Source organism: Rattus norvegicus, chromosome 10 (assembly GCF_036323735.1).
Source record: "Rattus norvegicus strain BN/NHsdMcwi chromosome 10, GRCr8, whole genome shotgun sequence".
NCBI lineage: Eukaryota > Metazoa > Chordata > Mammalia > Rodentia > Muridae > Rattus > Rattus norvegicus.
Window position 1 is genome coordinate 80504051 of NC_086028.1, and position 21724 is coordinate 80525774.

At 50.9% G+C, this 21724-nt stretch overlaps 1 protein-coding gene and 1 long non-coding RNA gene across 4 annotated transcripts in view; one reads left to right on the forward strand and one right to left on the reverse strand.

Moving 5' to 3' along the window:
• Itga3 (integrin subunit alpha 3) overlaps nt 1-18498 on the reverse strand; it is a 35551-nt gene extending 17053 nt beyond the window's left edge. For 2 of the 3 annotated variants that reach the window (NM_001372214.1, NM_001108292.2), the window contains exons 1-7: nt 14220-14851; nt 6897-7024; nt 6444-6523; nt 4359-4608; nt 1961-2047; nt 1362-1569; nt 712-908 (exon numbers count right to left, since the gene is read on the reverse strand). In NM_001372214.1, coding sequence (NP_001359143.1) covers nt 712-908; nt 1362-1569; nt 1961-2047; nt 4359-4608; nt 6444-6523; nt 6897-7024; nt 14220-14425 — 1156 coding nt within the window. In that variant the 5' untranslated portion in view covers nt 14426-14851. The other variant, XM_008768184.4, reaches the window with a different exon arrangement.
• Nucleotides 15141-19042, forward strand: LOC102546327 (uncharacterized). The gene is made up of 2 exons (XR_594869.4): nt 15141-15279; nt 18331-19042. It is a non-coding gene; the product is annotated as an uncharacterized LOC102546327 (long non-coding RNA).
• The last annotated feature ends 2682 nt before the right edge of the window (nt 19043-21724 follow it).

The window sequence follows — 21724 nt, forward strand, 5'->3', positions numbered from 1 at the left end:
GGGAAGCCCTTGGGCCCATTGGCTGACCTCTCTGCCATCCACGTCTGCCTCCTGAGAAGCTTTGCCTTCCCTCTTTTGGTTCTCGGCTGTCGTGGGAAACTGAGATTGTTGGAGAACTGACCTTTGGTAAGCTAAGCGCTTCCACAGTAATTGGACTCATATTCTAATGTGTCCTCCCTCCCTGTGACTTCTCCCCCGGGACCCACAGAACACTGGCAAGGTAATGGCACTATACCTACGGCTCCCACCTTGTCCCAGCCCTTTCTTATCACCTGATATGGTACATTCTTGACCTCACCTCCCCAGGTTTCCTACCTGCTTCCTCCCTATATCCACCCCCACCCCAGAATGACCCTCCAAAGTACCAACCTATCATATAACATCCCTGCTCCAAAGAATTCTTAGATACCTCCCACCTTACTGTCACTGTGACCCAAACAGAAATCCCCATTTCCTCTGCCTGACTTTCAGAGGATTTACCAGCTTGTTCCCAGTGTACACTTCGGTGGTGTACACGACATTGTTCCTGTGCTCACGCTGTATGCTGTCCAGACCCCTCTTCTGGGCACTCTCAGCCCAACCCACTTATCAGCCACTCTAGGCGAGCCCCCAGCCTCTCTACATCCTCTCTATTATGTCTGTGAGTCCTATCAAGGTATGCAGTTGGTGCTTAGCCGGTGAGGGTTCTGAAGGAGGGATACTGGCCCCTACCCTGGAATCCATCCTGGTTGATGTCACCAATGCTGGCTACAGAGATGCCAAAGGCAGAGCGACTGGGGCCATGGAGCAGGAGGGAAGGCTGATCAGGGAAGGACGTTCCCGCCTGGTTCATGAAGACATAGACGGCACCCCCTACCTCCTCTTTCCGTTCGAAGTAGTAGGGAGCACCCACCAGGAGGTCCTGCCACCTGCACGGGGGAAGAGTGGGAATGGAAGTGTGAAGTTGACTCCCGATAGACACTGCGAATGTCATCTAATGAGCACGATATTACCAGGGCCGTACGACTGAGCAAATGACAAGCCCGACCACACACAGTCCATGAGAAGGCCAGCAAGACCCATCTAACAGAAAATGCATGTCATGGAGAAATCGAAATCGTGCAGGCTAAGATCACAGACGCCCCCCAAAAAAAGCCCCTACCCCACAGGCACCTTCCGAATGACAGGCACAGACAAGAAAGCACAGGTGTCATGCAAATGTCATGCAAATGTCCAGACTCCCATAAGGTGTGATTGAGACCCTGAAGACAGCAAATTCGTGAATGCAAAGCTTCTACTTCCTTGATCTAGCTTGAGCAAGCCTGCCACCCCCCACCTCTCCCCCTAACCCCAGAAGATGCCCCGTGTCCCTAGATTCTCACCCATCATTGTTCAGGTCTGCCAGGGCAATGGCACTGCCAAAATAAGCGCCCACCTGCGTGCCCTTCAGCACCTGCCTCCTCTGCAGGTCTCCACCCGACTCTTGTTTCAGCAAGAAGACAGCGCCCATATGTTGGTGCCGTGGGGCACCCGTCACAAGAGTGATCTCCGAGGGATGTAGGATGGCACTGCCTACCTGCATCGTGTACCCTGGGATGAGGGGGGGAAGTGTTCAACCAAAGCCCCAGTAAATGTGTCCCCTTCTATACTGAGCCCATCCTCCTTGTTGTCCACCCTCTCTGATCCTCTATTCCTCTAGGCCAAGTTGAGTAATTCAGTGGGCCACGGATCCAGTCAGACTCTTCCTTGCTCACTGAGCTTCGTGACAGAACTGACTTTGCATCTGAAAGCTTAAACCACGTGCAGGGTCCCCCACGCAGGTGGTGCTCAATAAATGTGTGCTAACTGAACTAAATGCTTCTAGTCACATCTGTACTGTAGGGTCACCCCACAGCACTCCAGGAGTAAAAGGGCCAGTGTGTTAGGCATCAAGGTGGTTTCTCCCATCCTGCAATGGGCCACCAACTCTTAATTGGCTTACCAATATAGAGGTTTCCCTGGTCCTCTGAGCCCCTGTAGCTGTATTCAGATAAATCCCAGTCTTTCCGCTGAATCATGTAGCTGTTTCCTGCAGAAAAGATTGGGGAAGGGGAGCAGGAAGAATTAATCACAGCCTTTTCTTCTACCATGCCCACCTCTCCATAACAACAATAACCTGTGTGAGCGCTGCTCTCATAAATCACTTTCTGGTTTTGTTTTGTTTTTTTGATGTTGTTGTTGTTGTTGTTGTTTGTTTTGTTTTGTCTTGTCTTGTTCTCCAAGACAAGGTTTCTCTTTGTAGCCCAGGCTATCTTGGAACTCGCTCTCTAGACCAGGCTAGCCTTGAATTCTCAGAGATCTGCCTGCCTCTGCCTCCTGAATGCTGGAACTAAAGGTGTGTGTGTTTCACCATTGTCTGGCTGATAAATCACTTCCTCTTTAAGAATTTTTTTTTTATTTAGGGGGTGGGTGGGTGGGATGGGGCTGAAGAGATGGCTCAGTGGACAAGAACACTGGCTGCTGCTCTTCTAGGAGACGCGGGTTTGATTCCCAGTACCAACAGTAGCACAAGTGGTTGTTAACTCCAGTTCCAGGGGATCAGACAGGCCTTGAGCCTCAGGCCTCAGCCTCCCAGCTGTTGGCATGTAGCACGACATGTGCTTTATGTGATTATAGATACGGGATGTTTTCCCTACATGCACAGCTGTGCACCACCTGCATGCAGTCCCGGTAGAGGCCAGAAGAGGTCGTTGGATCCCCTGGAGTTAGAGTTACAGACCGTTGTGAGTCACCTTGTGGGTGCTAAGCTCTTTAAGCAAGAATCTTCAGACAATGTGAAATATTCTGTAACCTCAAAAGGACAGTCCTCTAAGTATTGACCAAGACACTGCTTTTAGCTTATGACGCATGTAAAGAGAATGCAGAAGGCCAGAACATTCCATTTGATCCTCTTTGCTTTTAAGAAGATACCTATCAATATTAAAATAAGGGGCTGGAGAGATGACTCAGTAGCTAAGAGCACTGGCCACTATTCAAGAAGACCCAGGTTCTGTTCCCAACACCCACATGGCAGCTCACAACTGTCTGTAATTCCAGTTCCAGAGGATCTGACACCTTCACACAGACACACATCCTGGCAAAACACCAATGCACAATTAAGTGTGGAAGGAATCCTAAGACACTGTGAACGTTGGAAATGGGATGAGGGAGGTGGAGGGACAGGAAGGACTTCTTAATTTTTTTCCCTCCTTATTTGAGGTACTGAGGGTTGAATTTTCTTTTTCAATCTTGAGACAGGTCTCCCTAAGTTATCCATGCTGGTCCTGAACTCACTGTCTATCCCAGGCAGGATTATGGAATCCTCCTGCCTCAGATTCTGAATAGCTGGGATCACAGGACAGTGCCAGTGGGACTGGCCATTTTTGCTCCTGCTTCTAACAGATCCTTAGCTAAGACTTTAGTGCTGTACCAGAAGCATGTTTGTGAAAGTTCCCAGGGCTGAGCTGACTCAAACGGATCACAGTCCAATCTAGGTTTCCTAATTTATTGTTGGCTTTCTCTAAGACAGAGTTTTTAATTAAGTAAAATGGGTATAAAATGCTTGTGTCACCCAAAGACTTTAGAAAAGCTAAAAATATATATACATATATATTTATATGTGTGTTATATAATATATAACATATTATATATTAATATAATTTTATATTATATATTTATATATTGTATATTTTATTTATAATTTCAGCACTCGGGAAATAGAGCCAGGAGGATAGCTTTAAGTTTGAAAATAGTCTAGGCTACATAGAAAGTTCATAATGTGACTCTACCACCTCTCTCTCTCTCTCTCTTTCTCTCTCTCTCTCTCTCTCTCTCTCTCTCACACACACACACACACACACACACACACACAAGTGTTGTGGTTTTCAGATTGTTTAAGGTAATATGTGTAGGGAGCTGGGGAAATAGTGACGTCTTTGCCACGGAGACATGAGAACCTGAATTCAGATTCCCAGCATTCATACAAAAGGCCAGGCATAGCATCACATGGCTATGACCCCAGCACTGCCAGGGTAAAAACAGGCGAATCCATGGAGCTCAGTGGCCAGCCACTCCTGTTGCATCAGTGAACTCCAGGTATACCCAGAGACTGTTTCAAACAATAAGGTGCCAAGCAACTGAGGAACTCACGTCAATCAACCTCTGGCCTCTACAGCCACATGTGCACACGTATGCATACACAGAAGATTTAAAGATGGCGCATGTAAAGTCGCCAGCACACAGTGCGTGCCTTAATACTGCTGTTGGTCTCTGTCTCTTGTGACCGTCACCCTGAATAGCTCTACTGACTGTGGCTCACTGACGGGTGGTCTCTCTTGTACCCCCTTCTCCCAGGTCCCCACCTTTCCAGTTGTAGGCACCAGGGGCGCCGAAGTATACAGTGTTCTGGGTGAAGCCGCCACTGGTGCCCAGCTGGCACATGCCAGTCTGCAAGTAGTCAGTGTTGCTGTTACACATCTCGTTGTGGTATGTCTGCCAATCATCGCCAGGGTCGAGCTGTAGGTCGTTGCCACGCACGTAGCACTTGCCCACCATGCGCCGCTGGTCTTCCAGCCCAGACCACAGCACCTTGGTGTACCGATGGGCACAGACCTAGGGACCCACAAACACACACACATGTGCCGTTAGCCAAGATCAGGGAACCCATGGCAAGTTATAGCTCTCACCCTGGGCACTGCTGGCTTTGCGATTCAAGGGCCAAAGTGGAACTCTGGCTTCTTTTTCGTCCTGTGGGTATGCTGAAACCCATACTGCCCTATCCTTTATACTGGAATCAAGGGTCAGGAGCAGATCTGGGGAAGCTGGAAGGCATGAATTTGAGAGCAGCTTAGAGATCTTGGTGAAAGGAATTTGGAGGATGAGGGAATGCGGGACTTAGGCTCCTGGGTCTAAAAGGAGCTATTTACAGAGAGATTAGGGGACTCGTTTCTCTCGTCCTCAGATAACCCTGTTGTTTAATGAAAGGGTCATTTTAAATTAATAGTAACAACAACAACAATAATAATAAATATCATTAATAAGAGCTGAATAGCATTAACAAGAGTGAACACTTGTTTGTCTGTTTGTTTGTTTTGAGACAGGATTTCTCTGTGTAGCCCTGGCTGACTTGGAACTCACTATGTAGACCAGGCTGGCCTTGAACTCAGAGATCCACCTGCCTCTGTGTTACCACCACCTGGCTCAGCTAAGACTTACTGAGTACTTACTATACACCAAGCACAAACTCTTCTCATATAACAACTTTCAGTTCTTTTGAACCTTATTTTCCATGCGTAGGTATTTTGCCCAAATGTATGTCTGTGTACTCTGTGCAGCCTTGGTGCCTGCAGTGTTCTGGGTGAGGGCATTAGACCGCTCGAACTGGAGTTGAATCCAGCACTGGGAGGCAGAGGCAGGAAGATCACTGGATTTGAAGCTAGCCTGGTCTACAGAGTAAATTCCAGGTAGCCATGGCTACACAAAAAGTGCTGTGAATTAGCCTCCGAGCTATACAATATCTAGGAACAGGAGGTGCTCTTGCTTATCCCCTCTTTCTGTCACGCCCCAACTGTAGGCGCCACCCACATTTCACATAAGCTTCTCCTTAGGCACTGCTAAATTCCTGGTCCTTGGAACACGGTAGGTCCTAGCTAAGTATTTGTTGACTGAGGAAAGGTGGTTAAGCAGCTAATCCTAGAGTCCACAATCACTTAAACTTCTAGGCACACCCCACAAACCACAGGGGGTACAAAAGGGTAGGCTAATGAAATGATTGACAACCTAAAGCTACAATAGCGTTCTCAGGGACAGAAATCACAGCAGCGACGATTATAGGAGTGGTGACTGCTCAGAGGTGGCACAGAGAATTTTCTCGAGTAATGTAAGTGTGCTCTGTTTCATGGGTATTACTGACATAGGCTTCTCATGGATCAGAGCTCATAGAAGTTAAAGATCTGCCCTTTTTGCTCTATGTAAATTTTACATAAACCTGAATAATGTCTGTCCAGGACACAGAAATCGAGGTCCCAAGAGAGGACAGTGAAGAACTGTCAGCAGCAGAAGGTGACAATTGACAGCAGGGAGTGGCACTCAAATCAGTTCCAGGGCGAGCCAGGGCCATCAGGGCTGTGCCTCTTCCGGCAGCCTGCCTCCCAGGAAGGAGCGCCTGCCAGCACCCGATTGCCTGGGGCACTCCCTGCCCTTTCCCCCTCCAAGTTCTCTCTGCTCTTTCCCACGGATGGTCACACAGGACCCATGCCATGGCCAGCCTTGGGAGAGGGCCTGACAGCCCTCTCCCCAGAGTGCAGGGATCAGGGAACAGAGACCTGTAAAGACATGAGACCACAGAAGTGGACATTTGCAGAGTCCCCAGCCACCACAGAGGATCCCCTGCCATCTTCTGCTGGTCCTCTCCGGCTCTGGGAAGATGATGCTAAATGTTCACTTACCAGGACTCTACCTGCAGGGCCCTGGCTGGCCACAGTCACTCCAAGCCACATGTCCTCAATAATGTGATGGTCAGGGTCACCTGCAAGAATGGGTGGGATCATGAGCTCAGGTCCCTCATTCCATATCACGGCGTCCAAAGCCTCCTGAGGGCAGCAGCTCTCCCTCCTCTGTCCTGTCACCACTCTGAGCTCACACTGTACGACCTTCCCCTTTTTCCTGCTCATCTTCCCAGATTGACAAGAAACAAACCAGCTTTGCTTTTTGTCTTGTTTTTAGCCAGGGTCTCCATTCTATTCTGGAACTCACTATGTAGCCCAGGCTAGCCTTGATCTCACCCTCTTTTCGCCTTAGCTTCAAGGGTTGCCTTGCTAACAAGCTAGCCTCCTCATATCTCCTCTTTGGGCTCCCTCTGCCAGGCTCCTGACTTAGCTCTGCCCACAGCCTCTTCTTACTCTTCTCTGAAATGTCCATGCGTTCACAATCGTTCTTGAGGGCAGTGAGGGGACACAGGTACACAGCACCAGTCCGGTTGGTGTAGTCATCATCCACTGCGAGGTCTCGGGGTGCACCGGCCAGAAGGCTGGGAAAGGAAGGTGGGTGGGTCAGCCTGACTTTACAAGCCTCCCTCTGGTCCAGCTTGCAAATCAGCAATCTCTGGGCATGGACTCTATACCATGTTCTGGGGCCAGGACATCAATAAACCTTGGCTCTATCTTCCAGATGAGCCTACCCCAGAGGAAAGTGGACCAGAAAACACATACTTGGTAAGGCTCTCGCAGGGAAAGCATTAAAGTCTGTACGCAAGGTGCCCTGGCCTCAGTATAAGGACAATGGCCAGGGGTCACCCAATGAAAAAAGGGGGCAGGGCACCAGAGACAAGGGTACAATATGTACAAGGGCCAGGAAGCATGAGCAAGCCAGTGATTCAGGCACCAGCCCTCTGGACAACCAGAACCCAGGAAGAATATTGGGGGAGGCATACAAGCCAGGACAAAGGCCTTAGATGAACCACAGAGGGACACCAGGCAAGGCAGCGACAAGATCAGATCTGTTTGTTTTTCTTTATTTCATTCTCTTTTTGAGACAGGATCTCACGTAGTCCAGGCTAGAATACTCCCTATCCAACCAGAGATGACCTCGGACTTCTGATCCTCCTGTGTCCACCCTTTGAACGTTGGATTTTCAGGTATGTACCGCCATGCCCGGTTTTACATGGCGCTAGGAATTTAATCCAGAGCTTCCCGAATAAGCACTACAGATGAGGTACATTCCCAGCCCCAGATCTGAGTTTTTGAAGGACTCCTTTGACCTCAGAAGTAAAGGGAGTTGTGAAGGAATGGCATTTATGGGTTGGAGTGCTAGGGGCATGGGAGAAGGCAGAAGAGAGAAGCTGTGTAGAAACATGTAGGTTGTTGGAAGCCTGCACCTCTCTTCTTGAAACTATCAAGCACGTAGCTCTGGGAGGTGCAGATTTCCAGGTGTGATGAGTGATGCCTCCACTTGCCGCACCCCCACCTTGAGACAAGCTCACCGGTATGGGGTGGGACTGGATACCAGTGTGGCCCAAGAACAGAGTTCCAGTGGTGGGAGTGGACAAGAGCTATCTGTCACTTTGTCCTCAGAATCCATCTTTAGGGACGCCAAGAAATTCCCACAAGGGGGCTAGGACCCTGGCTAGCCACACGGAAAGGGTGACTTAGGCAGGGCAGACAGGGTATCGGTCCTGAAATCCTCTCAGACAATCCCTGGGTATTTATAAAAGAAAATCTCCAACTACCACAGGCTATGTGCATAGTAGCTGGGGCAGTCCAGCTTTAGAACCAAGTTTTTTTCTTGTATCTTCTCCCTATCTATATTCTTCTTACAATGTGGCCTCGGCCACCTTCCCACAAACTCACACTGTACGACCTGGGTAGCAGTAATTCCCAGGTGCCCCCCTGTTTAGCCCAGCAACACTGGCTGGAGCCTCCCAGGCTCCAGGCCTCAGGCCAGTCTGGAAGTGCTGAGCAATGGCTGTGCCTGCAGCCCTGCTTTGAACCTGGGAGTGAGGGCTGCAGGGAGTAGGCAGGGCAGAGCCCAGGCATGCTGGGGCTTGGGGTACCTCCACCTACAAGGAGTCAGGAATGCATTGCCTGGAGGTACTAGGAAGTGGGTGGACCGGACCTGTATCTCACATAGGCAACTCAGACATCACTGTCAGTGGTTGCTCTTCCTCAGGGCAGGGACAAAGCTTCCTCAAACAGAGTAGTGTTCTGATCACCATAGGGAGGGGTAAGGAAAGAGGTATAACAGCCAGACCACTAGCCAACTTCTGTTAAAGCTAGGGAGGGTATCTGCCTGACCACCCTGGCTCGACACAGGGCACACCCACCCCCTGGCATAATTGACAAAGGAAAGAAGAAAGGGCCTATGGGAAATCAACGCCTCAGTCTGAGCGAGGGCCCTGCTTCTAAGTGATCTCTTCTCCCTGTGAGACTTATCTATGAAATGGGAGCCCCAGACGAACTTCCTATCCCAGGGTTTGGTGGGGAACGGATGGGTTCCTGCAAAAGGGCTCTCTGACTAAGAAGCCAAGGTGTGCATGAGCTCTGTGGCTCTGGCTTCTTGTACCAGCGCTGGCCGGAGCTTGACTCCAGACTCTCCAGGGACCCAGGAATTCCAATACTGTGGGTTAGGGAACCTGACACACAGAGAAAAGGACAGACCACTTCTTTGTTTAGAAGGAATGAGGGCTGAACAGAAGTAGGACTTCCACATCCTGAGGATAGCAGGCTGTCAGTGGAGGAGGGGAGGGATAGGTCTGAAAGAAACTCAGTTGGCTGGAGCTAGGGTCTCCTACAAAGCTTAAAGAGCCTGTAGGCCTCAGTGGATGAAGCCTGTCCAGCCTAACTTGTCTAGCGGGAGGTGTCTGAGGAGCAAGGTCTCCATGCCTCTCAGGTCTGTCTGAGGTATGGAACAGGCAGCGCCAAGCACCGTGGCTGGATTGGAGTAAGACTCTATACAATCTTCGAATTCCTGTTCTTGTGTGGTGCCAGCCTTGTGCCCACGGGAGACCGGGGACAGGCTGATTCCCTAATCCCTAGGCTCCTCCCTCCCGAGATTCCAACGGGAGCTCCCCCACACCCTTGGGAGTATTTTTAGCTCCTATTTGGCCCACTCAGAGGCCCTTTAAGGCCCTCTGGCTCCCAGCCCAGGATGCAGTGGTCTACAGCCAGATGCCTGCACACAGATGAAGGATGGGGGTTCGGAGGCTAGGGTTCACATTCTCCCTGCCAAAGCCAGGTATGTGTAAGGTCAAGGTTAGGGGCTCCCTAGACAGGAGCAAACCTATGTAGTGCGTAAATTGAAACGTAAAGTGCTATGGACTGCTATTTGGGTCCAGACCAAAACAACAACAACAACAAAATTTAAAAACAGACTTCTCCCAGACCACCACTGAACCCACCTCCCAGCCACAGTCAGAGGGGGCAAAGGTAAGTGGCCTAAACAGAGCTCTCAGGAGATAGGACCTCCTTCTTCTGGAGTCAAGCTGGGCTGGGGGGAGCAGTGAGCACCCCAGGAAGAGATGGATAGGTGAAATGGAAGACCAAGAGCTATCACCAACCGCCTCTTCACCCTTTCATCTGGCTCCAACTAGAAAGCCCCTCCTGGCCTCAGGGGAGCCCCTGAGCTCCAAGAGCAAGGAGTGGGGCTCTTCTCAACGCCCAGGCCTCTATACCTCCACTCCTCCCGAGCAGTTCAAAACTAATAGAATAACTGCACAGAAAACACCATTATCTGAGAAGGCTGGTGAGCGGGACCCAAGAGAGCTCAGGGCACCAGGCTGGCTCACCCCGAAGAGGAAGAGGCCCTCGGGATTCAGGGAGTGGGGTGGTGCTCAAAGGAAGTCTATCTGATTCAACCTCCTCTTAGGGAGGAGTGGGGTGGCACCTATGGGGAGATCTGGGGGAGCCCCCAGGGACTTCTGTGGGGTCTTGGTTTCTGTTCGCCTCTGACACAGGCGTGGGAGTAGGAGGGAAGGTGAAGGGAGCTCCACGTGAGTAGGAGGGACGTCAGTTCTTGGATGCCAGCTCTATGCCAGGCTGCCTGATTTAGCCACCTCCCCAGAGGCTCTCCTATGGTGGCTGAAACTGCTGCTCCCCCCCCTCCTCATGCTGCCCACCCAGCCCCCTCTCCCCTGGTGACTCAGCCCTAGAACTAGAGCTATGAGCTGGAGGGAGAATGAGAAAGATGAAAACTAGAATGTCTTGGCAGGACCTTAAGAGAAAAAGGATAAAGCGGATTTTTTCATTTCTCCCCTCCCTGGGTTTTCAGTAGGTATTGCATATTTGACCCTTTTGAATTGTCTAACCTCAGTCCCTTTACTGCAATGGACAGGGTCTTACTATATAGTCTGGGCTATCATCAAGCTACCAACCCTCCTGCCTTCCTCTCTTGAGTTGTGGTGTACCCCACTGGATGCCAAGCCCTCTTTGCTGCTTCTTCTTCTGCAAGATCGGCCCTCCTCTCCCACCCTCCCATCTTAAAGTCCTTTGGTCTAGAATGGCCACTGTGAGAAAGCCAGCAGATAAGGATAAGCCACATTCAGGCCTTGTGCCCACAGCCACAGCTGCTGTGCCATTTCTACTGGCACGAGCCACAGAGGCTGCCAGGAACCCGCCCTGCCCAGGGAGCAGGTTTCAAGAGAGCACAGCAGGTGAGCCTGGCTCCTGCCTACCTCAGGCATGACCTCATTTCCAGGAGCCGCTCCCTCCCAGGTTTCCCAGACACCCTCACTTCCAATAGTGAAAGGGAGGGGAGCCCAAAGGCATCTCCAGACCCAGCCAATGGGGTCAGGCCAGAGCAAGAGGGAATAACAGAGCAGGTGCATGAAGGGTCATTTAGCACCCCCCAAATGAGCAGCTCTTTTCCCTCTAAGGGGGAGGAGGGTTATGTAACAATAGTGACCCAGACAGGATGGCACAAGGTTTTAACCATAGCTTGGAAGGTAGAGGAAGGCAGGTAGATCCCTTTGAGTTCGAGGCCAGCATGGTCTACAAATCGAGTTCAAGGATAGCCAGAACTAAATAAGAGATCATGTCTCAGACAGACAGACAGACAGACTGACTGACTGGCTGACTGACTGACTGACTGACTTGCAGATCCGAAGTGAATGCTCTATCCATTTCGGGGAGGGGTGCTTTTTGCCTTTTGTTTTTGATTTGGAAGGTAACTTTGGCTTTTGTTTTTTGTTGTTGTTTTGTTTTGTTTTGTTTTGTTTTTAAGATAGGATTTCTCTGTGTAGCCCTGGTTGTCCTGGAACTCACTCTGTAGAGCAGGCTGACCTCAAAGTCACAGAGATCCTCCTACCTCCGGAGCGCTGGGGTTAACGTCATACACTACTACCACCTGACTGCCCCGGATTCTTACTATCAGATAGATACTGAGTTCTGCAAACCTGGGTCATGGGTGGGGTACCCCAGGATAGAGATAAAGAGTCTATCTGGGACTTTTAATCACTTCTGGACCAAACTCTTTGAGAACATAGAAGCTATGCTTTCTCCTCCCTGATCTCCCAGGGACTATGCACAAACCCATGATTGTGCAAATAGGGCTCTCTGAAAGCTGGCAGACCCCAAAGGACTGGAGCCACCCACCGCACTCTTCCAAGGAGCCTTAGAGGATGACAGAATCTGAAGTTGCAGTTTGACGTATTGGTTCCCTCGAACACAGGCAGCTGTTCACATCTGGCTACACAGCTGGCTACAGTGAATCCCAGCTGCTTCCTTCCCAAAAGGACGGAGAGCTGAACTCAGTAAGATGAAGACAGAACCAAGACACAGAAGCAGCTCTGGACAAAGACAGAGAAGACCCATCTGGCCAGAACCACCTGCTCTCAGAGATCCGTGAGTTTCGGCCTTCTCTGCAGCTGCCTGGAGAGGAAAACAGAAGCCTTTCCCATGGCCAACTTGGGGAGGACCTGTAGGTTCAAGAAGTACACCTCCACCCAGTCTCAGCCCCAGAGCCTACTGGTGTCCACCGGGGGACTGGACACACCAGAACCATTCTAGACACACCATCACACTAACGTATTTCTAACTCTAAGAAGGTGTGTTCTCCAGGACCAGGGAAACTAAGGCCCAGGAGTTAGAACCAGAGGCAAGACACGGCAGTGGTACTGGAACACTCAGCTTCTCTCTCTACAAAGCCAAGGTGCCTCTCAGAGGCCAGCAGAGATAAGAGAGCGAATACAGACCCAGGTACAACCGCATCCAGGGGGAAACTGGCCCCTGAGAGGGCAATATCGCCCTCAAGGTCACAGAGCAGAGGGAGAGGGGTTGCAGAATTTCTTCTACTGTGTCAGTTCCCACCATGCACATTCAACATCAGAACATCTGAAAACTCTGTACTGGGCTAGGGGAGGCAACCAACGGCATTGCTGTAGCCACTATCTATTACCAGAGGGCCTCAGAACGGTAGAAGGTTAAATCTGCCTGGCCAGGGCAGGAAGGGTGTGGTTGATCCACCTTCTTCTTCGGCAGGGGCCAGGTAGGGTAGAGACTAAGTCCAGGTGGCCAGTACAGACAGGGGCTGGGCCAGCAGGGCAGAGGCAAAGACAGAAGTGGAGTTGGACTTTGAACATTCCAAACTTCCTCAAGTTTCTACAGGCTCCAGCCAGCCTAGGGAGAGGTTTCGATATTTTTACCTTGACAGTGTCTTCTGATTTAGTAACTGTCAGAGGCCAGGTAGGAGTAAACGCCTTGCCAGGCCACCCAGCTCAAAAAGGTAGGAGGGTCTTATATGATCATCACTGGCCCTCCCGAGGTCGTTTTGCCTCCTCTGATCACCCTCTTCCCTCAGCAAGCCTACCTCAGCACACAGAACCCATGCAGAGAAACCTCAGACACCTGGACATGACCGGTTGGGCATGAGTGTGCCTAGGGAGGGGCAGGTGACTGGATGCAATCTCCTCCCCTCCTCCACTCTGCCTGGCTCTCTGAGCTTCTTGCAGCTGTTGCAAGGAAGAGCAGAAGAAAAGAGAAAACACCATTTCCCTCTTCAAACCAAAACAAACACACTCGGGGCTGCTGATTCAACATGAATCCGTGGAATGCAGGGAGATGACTGGTGGGAGGACCCCACCGCTTCCGGTGGGCTCTGGCCTCGGAGGCTTAGGACAGCGCCTCCTCTGTCTTCTACTGTCCGTCCCTCTAGGGGTCAGAGGGAGCCTCTGGACAGCTCCGAACGCCCAGCCTCTTCATCACCTCATTCTCCAATGCCAAACCCTTGAGAAGTGTGGTCCAGCCTGGTTCTGCAGAGGGCGTGGCTGCTCTGGCCACAGACTAAATGAGAGGGCTAATAGGGGCTTGAACGCATACATTCTCGGGTTCTCTACGGGAGGAGGGGAAGAGAGATGTAATAGGTGTTTAATGTACAACGTTCTCCCAGCCCAGGAAAGAAGCTAATGTTAAGTACTGGATTCTCAGGGTGCTGGGTAACAAAGACCCTACTTCCGAAGATGTCTGAAGCGTGGAGCGGCCGCGTCTAGACAGGTTCTGGCCAGGTCAGCACTTGCCATGATTACTCCCCCCGCCCCCCATCCTCCACTTGCCGCCAAGCCCCACAATCGGAGGGCTGCCGTCGTACCCGCCCTCTTAATCCTGGCTCACAAGGAAAGGCCAGCAACAGCAGGCCTGGAAATCGGCGGGCCCAGGACTCCATTTCAGCTTAGGTCAGGTATCCGCGCACATACCCTTCTCTCTGCACCCCACCTCACCGCCTCAAGGCTCACTTACAGGTAGCGCTGCTGTCGCTCAGTCTGCCGATGGAGGGCGACGGAGTAGCCAAAGAGGCTACCAGGGTTCACCGCCTCCTTCACCACCAGGAATTTGGTGTCCAGGTTGAAAGCGAAGGCGACCCGGCCACTAGCCGCCACCATCAAAGCCAGGGCGCGGAGCATCCAGCCAGGGTCGCGGGGCACGCGGCGCGGGCCAGGGCCCATGGCTGCGGGCCGGGCTGAACCGAGCCCGGCGAAATCGCTAGAGGGCTCAGCACCGGGAAGTGATGAACGGTTCACCTGCTCCAGGCGCCGCCAGAGGACACCCGAGCCCGCAGAGCCGCTGCGCCGGGACTCCGGCAATTTTTTTGCCCTAGTCCAGGTCAGTCTCACGTCTGCTCCGGGTTGGTGCTTCTCCAGTCTTTTTTCCAGATCCGTGTATCTACTCTCCGGTTGGTCCGATGGACCGGTCACCGATCCGGGCTCCGGGCACCCTGCACCCTAGATGGTCCGGGCCGCGCCCCCTTGGAGGTGTTAGCTCTTTAGATCTCGGCTAGGTGGAGGATCTAGAAAGGCAAATCCGCGATCGCTAGGAAGGCAGGAGGGAGGGATCCTCCCCGGCGCGCGCCCCGCCTCCCCACCGCCTAGCCCCGCACCTCCCCACCTTGCGCGCCCAGCCCGGGCTCCGCTTTCCTTCCGGGGAAAGAGAAAAGGTCCCCGCTCGGCCGCCGCCTCTTAAAGGGGCAGCGCTGCCCCTCCCTCTCCATCATTCCTATCGCGACTCCGCCCTCTCTCTCAGACACCTGTCGGGAACCCTTAAAGCCTGGATTTCCCCGGTCTAGCAGCAAGCTTCTTCCTAGGAACGTCGCCTTCAGCACAAGACGGATTGGACGGGCGGGGCCAGAGGTGGGATTTGCCTGGCGCTCCGCGGAGGCTGCAACTAGAAAGGCCGTTCTAGGCACCGCCAGCACCGCTGTCCCGGCTGGGCATACCAGGCATTGGCTCTTCGGGGGGGAATGATCGTCTGCGTTCGGCTGCCTGGAATGCGGACCTCCCCAGCACTGCGAGTCGCTAAAGAGGTGACTGTGGGTCTCCGGACTAAACTTCTTCGTTCTAAGTGACCTCAATGTTATGTCATTGTATGAAGGAGTATTTCTCCTGTCCACCCGCCTCCTCTCATCCTGATCCCAGCTGGAAGCGGCTCCTCCGCAGAGCCAGACAGATAAATAGCGGTGCTGATGACAGCCCATCAGCAATTGTAATTGGCAAAGGGCAATCTTTGTCTCTAAAAGCAGTGAATGGGATCTCAACTCTCACGGTTGTGATACCAGGTGAAGGGGTGGAGACAGGCGGGGTAGGCTCAAAGATCTCACTATCAGGGAAAGAAACTGAAAGGGAACTCAACGAGATCATTACGGAATTTTTTTTTTCTTAGTCAGATTTCCTCTAATGCAGAACAAAGACTCATTTTCCCTGAGCACCTTTTTCTGTGTTTTTATAATTAAGCAAGAACAGCATATGCAGCAGACACTATGCTAACTGCTTTACAAATACAACTTTTCCAAGGTAATATACATATATACAAGTCTCTATTCACACACACACACACACACACACACACACACACACACACACACACAATCACCAGTCATATACATACAGTAAGGAAAAGAGAAAGCTGAAAATAGGGCAAAAATGGACCCATCCAATGGGATTCTGCTCTGGTGTTTGAGAAGCCAGTGCGATCTGGGTCTGATTCCCTATCTATACAGAGGACCTTAGAAGGTAAGATTGCTTCCACGCGGAGGATTGAAGCTGCATTCGAAGGTGCAGCTCTTAGAGACCTTGCTGTCCTTTTGCCAATGACAATTATGGAAAGTTTGTCCTTGCCACCACTATGTAAATCCATGGCTGTACCTGTTATTCTGTTTACATATGGGAGCAGGGCTGTCCCTACATCAGATGCAGCCTTGAAGGGACCAGGGGGAGCAGCTCTTCCGGCATAAAGTAAGTTTAAAATCTTTGCAGCCCCATGCAGCCACACTGGTGCAGGAGCAGCCCAGATGAGTCCGGAGTTAAAAGGATGGGGAAGGGGTTGGGGATTTAGCTCAGTGGTAGAGCGCTTGCCTAGGAAGCGCAAGGCCCTGGGTTCGGTCCCCAGCTCCGGAAAAAAAAAAGAAAAACAAAAAAAAAAAACAAAAAAAAAAAACAAAAACAAAAGGATGGGGAAGCAGAGGTGAATGGCCGGAAGACATACTCTACCGTTATCAAATCCTTACCTCACACCAGTCATCGAGGTGTTAACCCTCCTCTAAGATGAGAACACCAAGGCTCAGGGAAGTTAGGGATTCTAATAGCACAGTATCTAATCCCAGAACCCTTCTTAACCACTATGCTAATGACTAACACTTAGGACAAATCAAATTTTGTTGAGACTTGAGGTGACAGAGCCTCCCCTACGGGAGTATCCTCGGCCATTACTTACTACTTCCCTTCTGGCAAAGTGGGTTCTAACTAGATGCCCCACCTAAATAGTGAAAATGGGAACTGCAAAACAATCTACAGCTTTGCAGATACCAGAAGATCTGATGTCCTTTGTAAACCTGTTCCCTTGTCTTTGCAGTAGGAACTACGCATATTCACGACTGGGCTGTTTAGCCCCTGATAAGAAGCTGTTTTAGGAACATACAGGAATCAGTCCCAGGAGATAAAGTGAATTGCAATGTTCTGGGCCAGGAAGGGGGGGCAAATACACCAAAAATCCCAGAGATGTAAGCCATAGATCACTCACTCAGCATATAGAACGTGCTTCAAGTCTGTATGTGGAAATCAGGACAACCTCCTGGGGATAGGTAGTTCTTCCTTCCACTTTTACAGGAGTTCTGAGGTCAAACTCAGGTCATCAACCTCTGCCAGCCTGGTATGACTTCTGCCATGTAGCTCAGGCTAGCCTCAGAGTATTAGCTTTTGAGTGGCGAGCATCCTTAACCAGGTACTGTTAGGAGCATGACATCAGGATTGGGGCCTGGGGAGTGACCTCAGGAGCCTGGCTCACGGCTTATAAATCATTTACTGTGCAGTTCACTTCATCTTTCTAGGCTCCCTCTGAAAGTCAGGACCATCGGCCTCGTTTGCCTCACGAGGGAGCAGCACTTCAGGAGTTATACTTGGATGTCCAAAGTCATACAGCTCGTGGGAAGAGAGTAAGGCAGAGCAGGGACTGGAGACAATGACCACAGCTATGTCCTTAAGAGATGAACTCCAGGCAGATGTTGTTCAGACAGACAGACATACCTAAACAAGAGCAGCTGAGATAATAGTTTTCTCTGTGGCGTTTGGGAGCAGACACTTGTCCCTGGCTGCCCTTGAAACAGTATTAGTCTGAGCTATGACTTCCGGGGCCATTCAGTCTCTCTCATGGTTTGAATTGTGGGCTAGAGCTACCAAAGACATCTGGGGTCAAGGAACAGGAAGCTAGATGGAAGTTGAGCCACTGCATTGGCTCTAGATAGCTCCCTTGGTTCTTGGCTATTTTCCTGGAGGAGTATTGATAGCCAGAGCCAGGAGGGCCAGGGTGGACACTTGGTATAGGCAAGGGTCCTGCCCGAAATAGCTTTGAGTCATGTGATGCTGACAGATGGGCTCCATGCCAGGCCTTATCTAGTAAACCATCCCAAACAGGAAGGACCAGCATGTCCGATCTGGGGACCAGGAGCAGGAAAGGGATGAGGGATGGCATTTCCAGTCTATAGGAGTGTCCAGAGGGAATGTGGGAGCAGGAGCTGGGAGAGCAGTAGAAGACAGACCTAGCTGAGGAATGTGGGAAGTGTCAGGCAGACCTATGGGGGATGGACTGGGGTGGAGGGAGACAAGAGCTGCCTGGGTCTAGGCTGGAGATCTGCAGAGAGGACTCTCAGTTCTGTGCATGCCGTAGGGCTGAAACTCACTGTTCCTGCACATTTTATCTCAGGGGCCTCATCTCATCTCTCCAGTTGCCTCTACATTGTCAGCTCTTCCTCATGGAGAATGGATCAGCCTAGAACCGGATGTGTATAAAATTAAGGGCCTAGGCTCAGCTTTTGATGTGTTCATGCAGCCTTTAAGCCCCTCCCTGTTTTTGTTCCTGATAGCTCACACCTGGACAAGCCCACGCGAACAGATGGGACTCTCTTCATTGTCTGAGGGAAGGAGAGTCCCAGAGCCCCTCCCTGGGTGAACCCTCACCACCACCCCCAACCACAGTGAAAATCTTCGGTACCCTCCTTCCTGCCTCTCAAGCCATTTGGGAGCTGCTGACCTCAGAGGCTGACATTATGTAAACAACTGAACCTTTCACGCTCTCTTGGTTCATGAGTGATGCCGTCCGTCTTGACGCCCGTCTTGACGTTTCAATGAAACCTTCCATGAAATCCCTTCAGCTTTTGCAAGGTGACTGCAACAATATGCAAGCTGTGTGTGTTCTGTGTATGAGTCAGGGAGGCTGCCGGGAGAAGGAAGAGGAGCTCAAAGGAGAAACAGGCCTGGGAGACCTCAAAAGAAGAAATGTAGATGTTGGCCTAACTTGGGGTAAAGTTTTCCCAGCTGGAATAGTGACAATGTCAATATTCTCAGAAGGCGGCTTCCGTTCCTCTTGGAGCGCTTGCTGTGTTCACACCAGCGTGACTGACTACACAGCCTCAGTCAGCTGCTGCAGGGACTACAGGCCACATAGTAGCCTGCTACTAGGGTTGAGCACCGACTAATCTTTCTTCTTACCTGAGCAAAGGCACCTTCCTACTCCAGGCCTTGGGATCCCATCCAGTAAGCAAAAAAGGCTAGATAAAACGCCTTCTTAGTACTCTCCATCAGCGTCCAGTGTGTCTCGAGGCTCCTCGGAGCTGTAGAACTAAATGGACCAGCTCCGCTACTGAACCTAAACTCAGGTCATTCCCTGACTCAGATTGAAGATACAAATTACTTGGGAGGCAGAAAGGGAGTAGAGAGGGAGGGAGGAGTGGCAGAGTCTGAATAAGTTTATCAGATTTCCTTTTCTACTGACCCAGATTCGGCCCTCTCTACCTCAAGCCTCAAGGCAAAATCCCTCTCTGTATCAGCTTAGACCTGAGTCCCCCACTTGGACTAACAAAGGTGAAGATTTCTGCTAGAAAGCCAGGGCTTCCTCTGGTTTTTTTGTTTTTTTGTTTTTTGTTTTTTTGTTTTTTTGTTTTTTGTTTTTTTTTTTTTGGTTTCGAGCCTAGTTTTTAATAGCCGAGCCATCTTTCCAGCCCCCGCAAAAAGCATTCTGGGAACTCAGCATTAAGCAGGCTAAACTGACCAGTGCCTATGTTATAGGGATGATGTCTGTGAGGCAAGAGAAGCTATTAGAAACAGCACATTTGTTGTATGTGGTAAGAGTAAAGAAAAATGAGAGAGAGAGAGAGAGAGAGAGAGAGAGAGAGAGAGAGAGAGAGAGAGAACGAGAACACACTGGTTACAGCATGAGGTTGATGTGTCCAGCAGACTTAGAGGAGCCAGTATGCAACAGTGGAGACAATGGAATGTAATGGTATACACCTGTATTCCTAGCACTGGGGGGTAGGAAGATTGACAGATTGAGGCTAGCCTGGTCTAACTGGTAAGTTTTAGGCCAGCCTGGGCTACATCGGGGAGACCCTGTCTCAAGAAGAAGAAAATGATAGAGGAAGATGTAAAACTGACTGAATAGGAACAGGGGTGGGGGAAGAGGGAGGGGGAAGAGGGAGGGGGAAGAGGGAGGGGGAAGAGGGAGGGGGAAGAGGGAGGGGGAAGAGTGCGCGAATGGACATCAGGCACAGGAAGTAGGAGAGCTAACCAGCAAGGGGGCTCAGCATTATTGCCCAGTGGCTCACAAGGGCCTACTGAGGTACCAGAAACAAAGGACACTTCCCTGACAGCTGGCCACCTCTCAGTCTTCCAGCCTCTTTCAGCAGGGTCTCCCCCTACTGCCTAAGGCATAGCCTTGTGTCCACACTGGCTTGTCCCCAAGGTCCCTTTCCTTTCTCGTCTGGCTCCTAACTCTAATGGGCCCTGCTCTAAAGTCAGGATGGCCCCGTTGAGGAGAGACCCTTGGGCCCACAGGCTGAGTCCTTCCTGGGTGTGTATGTGGGCAGGTGTGCATGCTTGGGTGCATTCATGTGTGTGTGTGTGTGTGTGTGTGTGTGTGTGTGTGTGTGTGTGTGTGTGTATTGGGGTGGGAGACTGACTTCCCTTGACTTTTATTGACCAGATTCTATGCTCAAGTCGAAAATCTGCGCAGGTGGGGACTTTATTCACCCACCCCCATTCTCTTTCACTTGGGCTGGAAAAATCCCTATATAATTGTTCATTAGGACACCTCTCTGCAAATATTCTCTGGTATGCTATTATAAATTCATGTCGGTATGCCTGTGTGCCCACATTCCTGAATCTTTTATGTACATGTGGAAGGGACCCGATATTTATTGATACTATGACTTGCCTCTTTATGTGTGGTCTCTTCCTAGAGCCCTGTGACAGGCATCAACCAGTTTTCAGTTGAAGACACCAAGATTGCCAAGGTGCAACAGTTGCAAACCCTCTCTGATAGGACTGGAGCCAGCCACCCCTAGGGCTATCTGACTCTACACACAGGTCCTCTTCTCCATAGGAAGTTCCTCAGGAAGAGGGTATGTGCCGTTTATGTGCCTTTGTGTAGCCTTCTGCCAGGGGCTGACTGGTACAATGGGGAGAGAGTGAGCCCTAGCAAGTGGCTTTGGTGAGGATAATGGTGGCATGGATCCACCTTGCACAAATGCATCCTCCAGGCCTGGGCAATCCACGTGACTAATGCACCTGGTCTTACCCTATGAGAAGCCGAGGTCCTCGTGGCTTAGGAGTTACTTAATCTCTTGATGATAATCTCTGTGTTTCTCTGTTACAATTTTGATATGAGGTGTCACCACAGGCTCTGGTGTAAGAGCTGGCCCCCAACTTGAGCTGTCCTTCTGGAAGGTGATAGAAACTTTAGGAGGTGAACTCAGCTGGGGGAAGTAGGTCACAGAATGCGTCATCTTGGGCCTATATCCAGCCCTAGCCCCTTCCTGCCTCTCTGTTTCCTGACTGTGATGAGGTAAGGTGCCTGGCTCTACCACGTGTACCCCAGGATACACAGAATACTGCGATGTTCTTCCTCTCTCCTTACAGCCCAGCAGCAATGGGGCCAAACTGACCAGGGACTGAAACCCTTGAGGCTGAATGGACAAACCCTTCTTTTACACTGTTTCTCTCAGAGATGTTTGTCACAATAGCAAAACAAAAATTAAATTAAAAAAAAACAAACAAGCAAACAAAAAGGACCACACCCACACACACTAAAGAAATAGGATTATGCGTTCAGGCAGGGATATAGATTACAAAACCACTGGGCGTGGTCAGGCTCTCCTGGATCTCAGTGCTTGGGAAGTGGAGGCAGGAAGGTCGTGTGCTTGAAGCCAGCTGGTGCTACATGGCAAGACCTTGGCTCAACACAGAAAACGGTTGGAGGTGGGT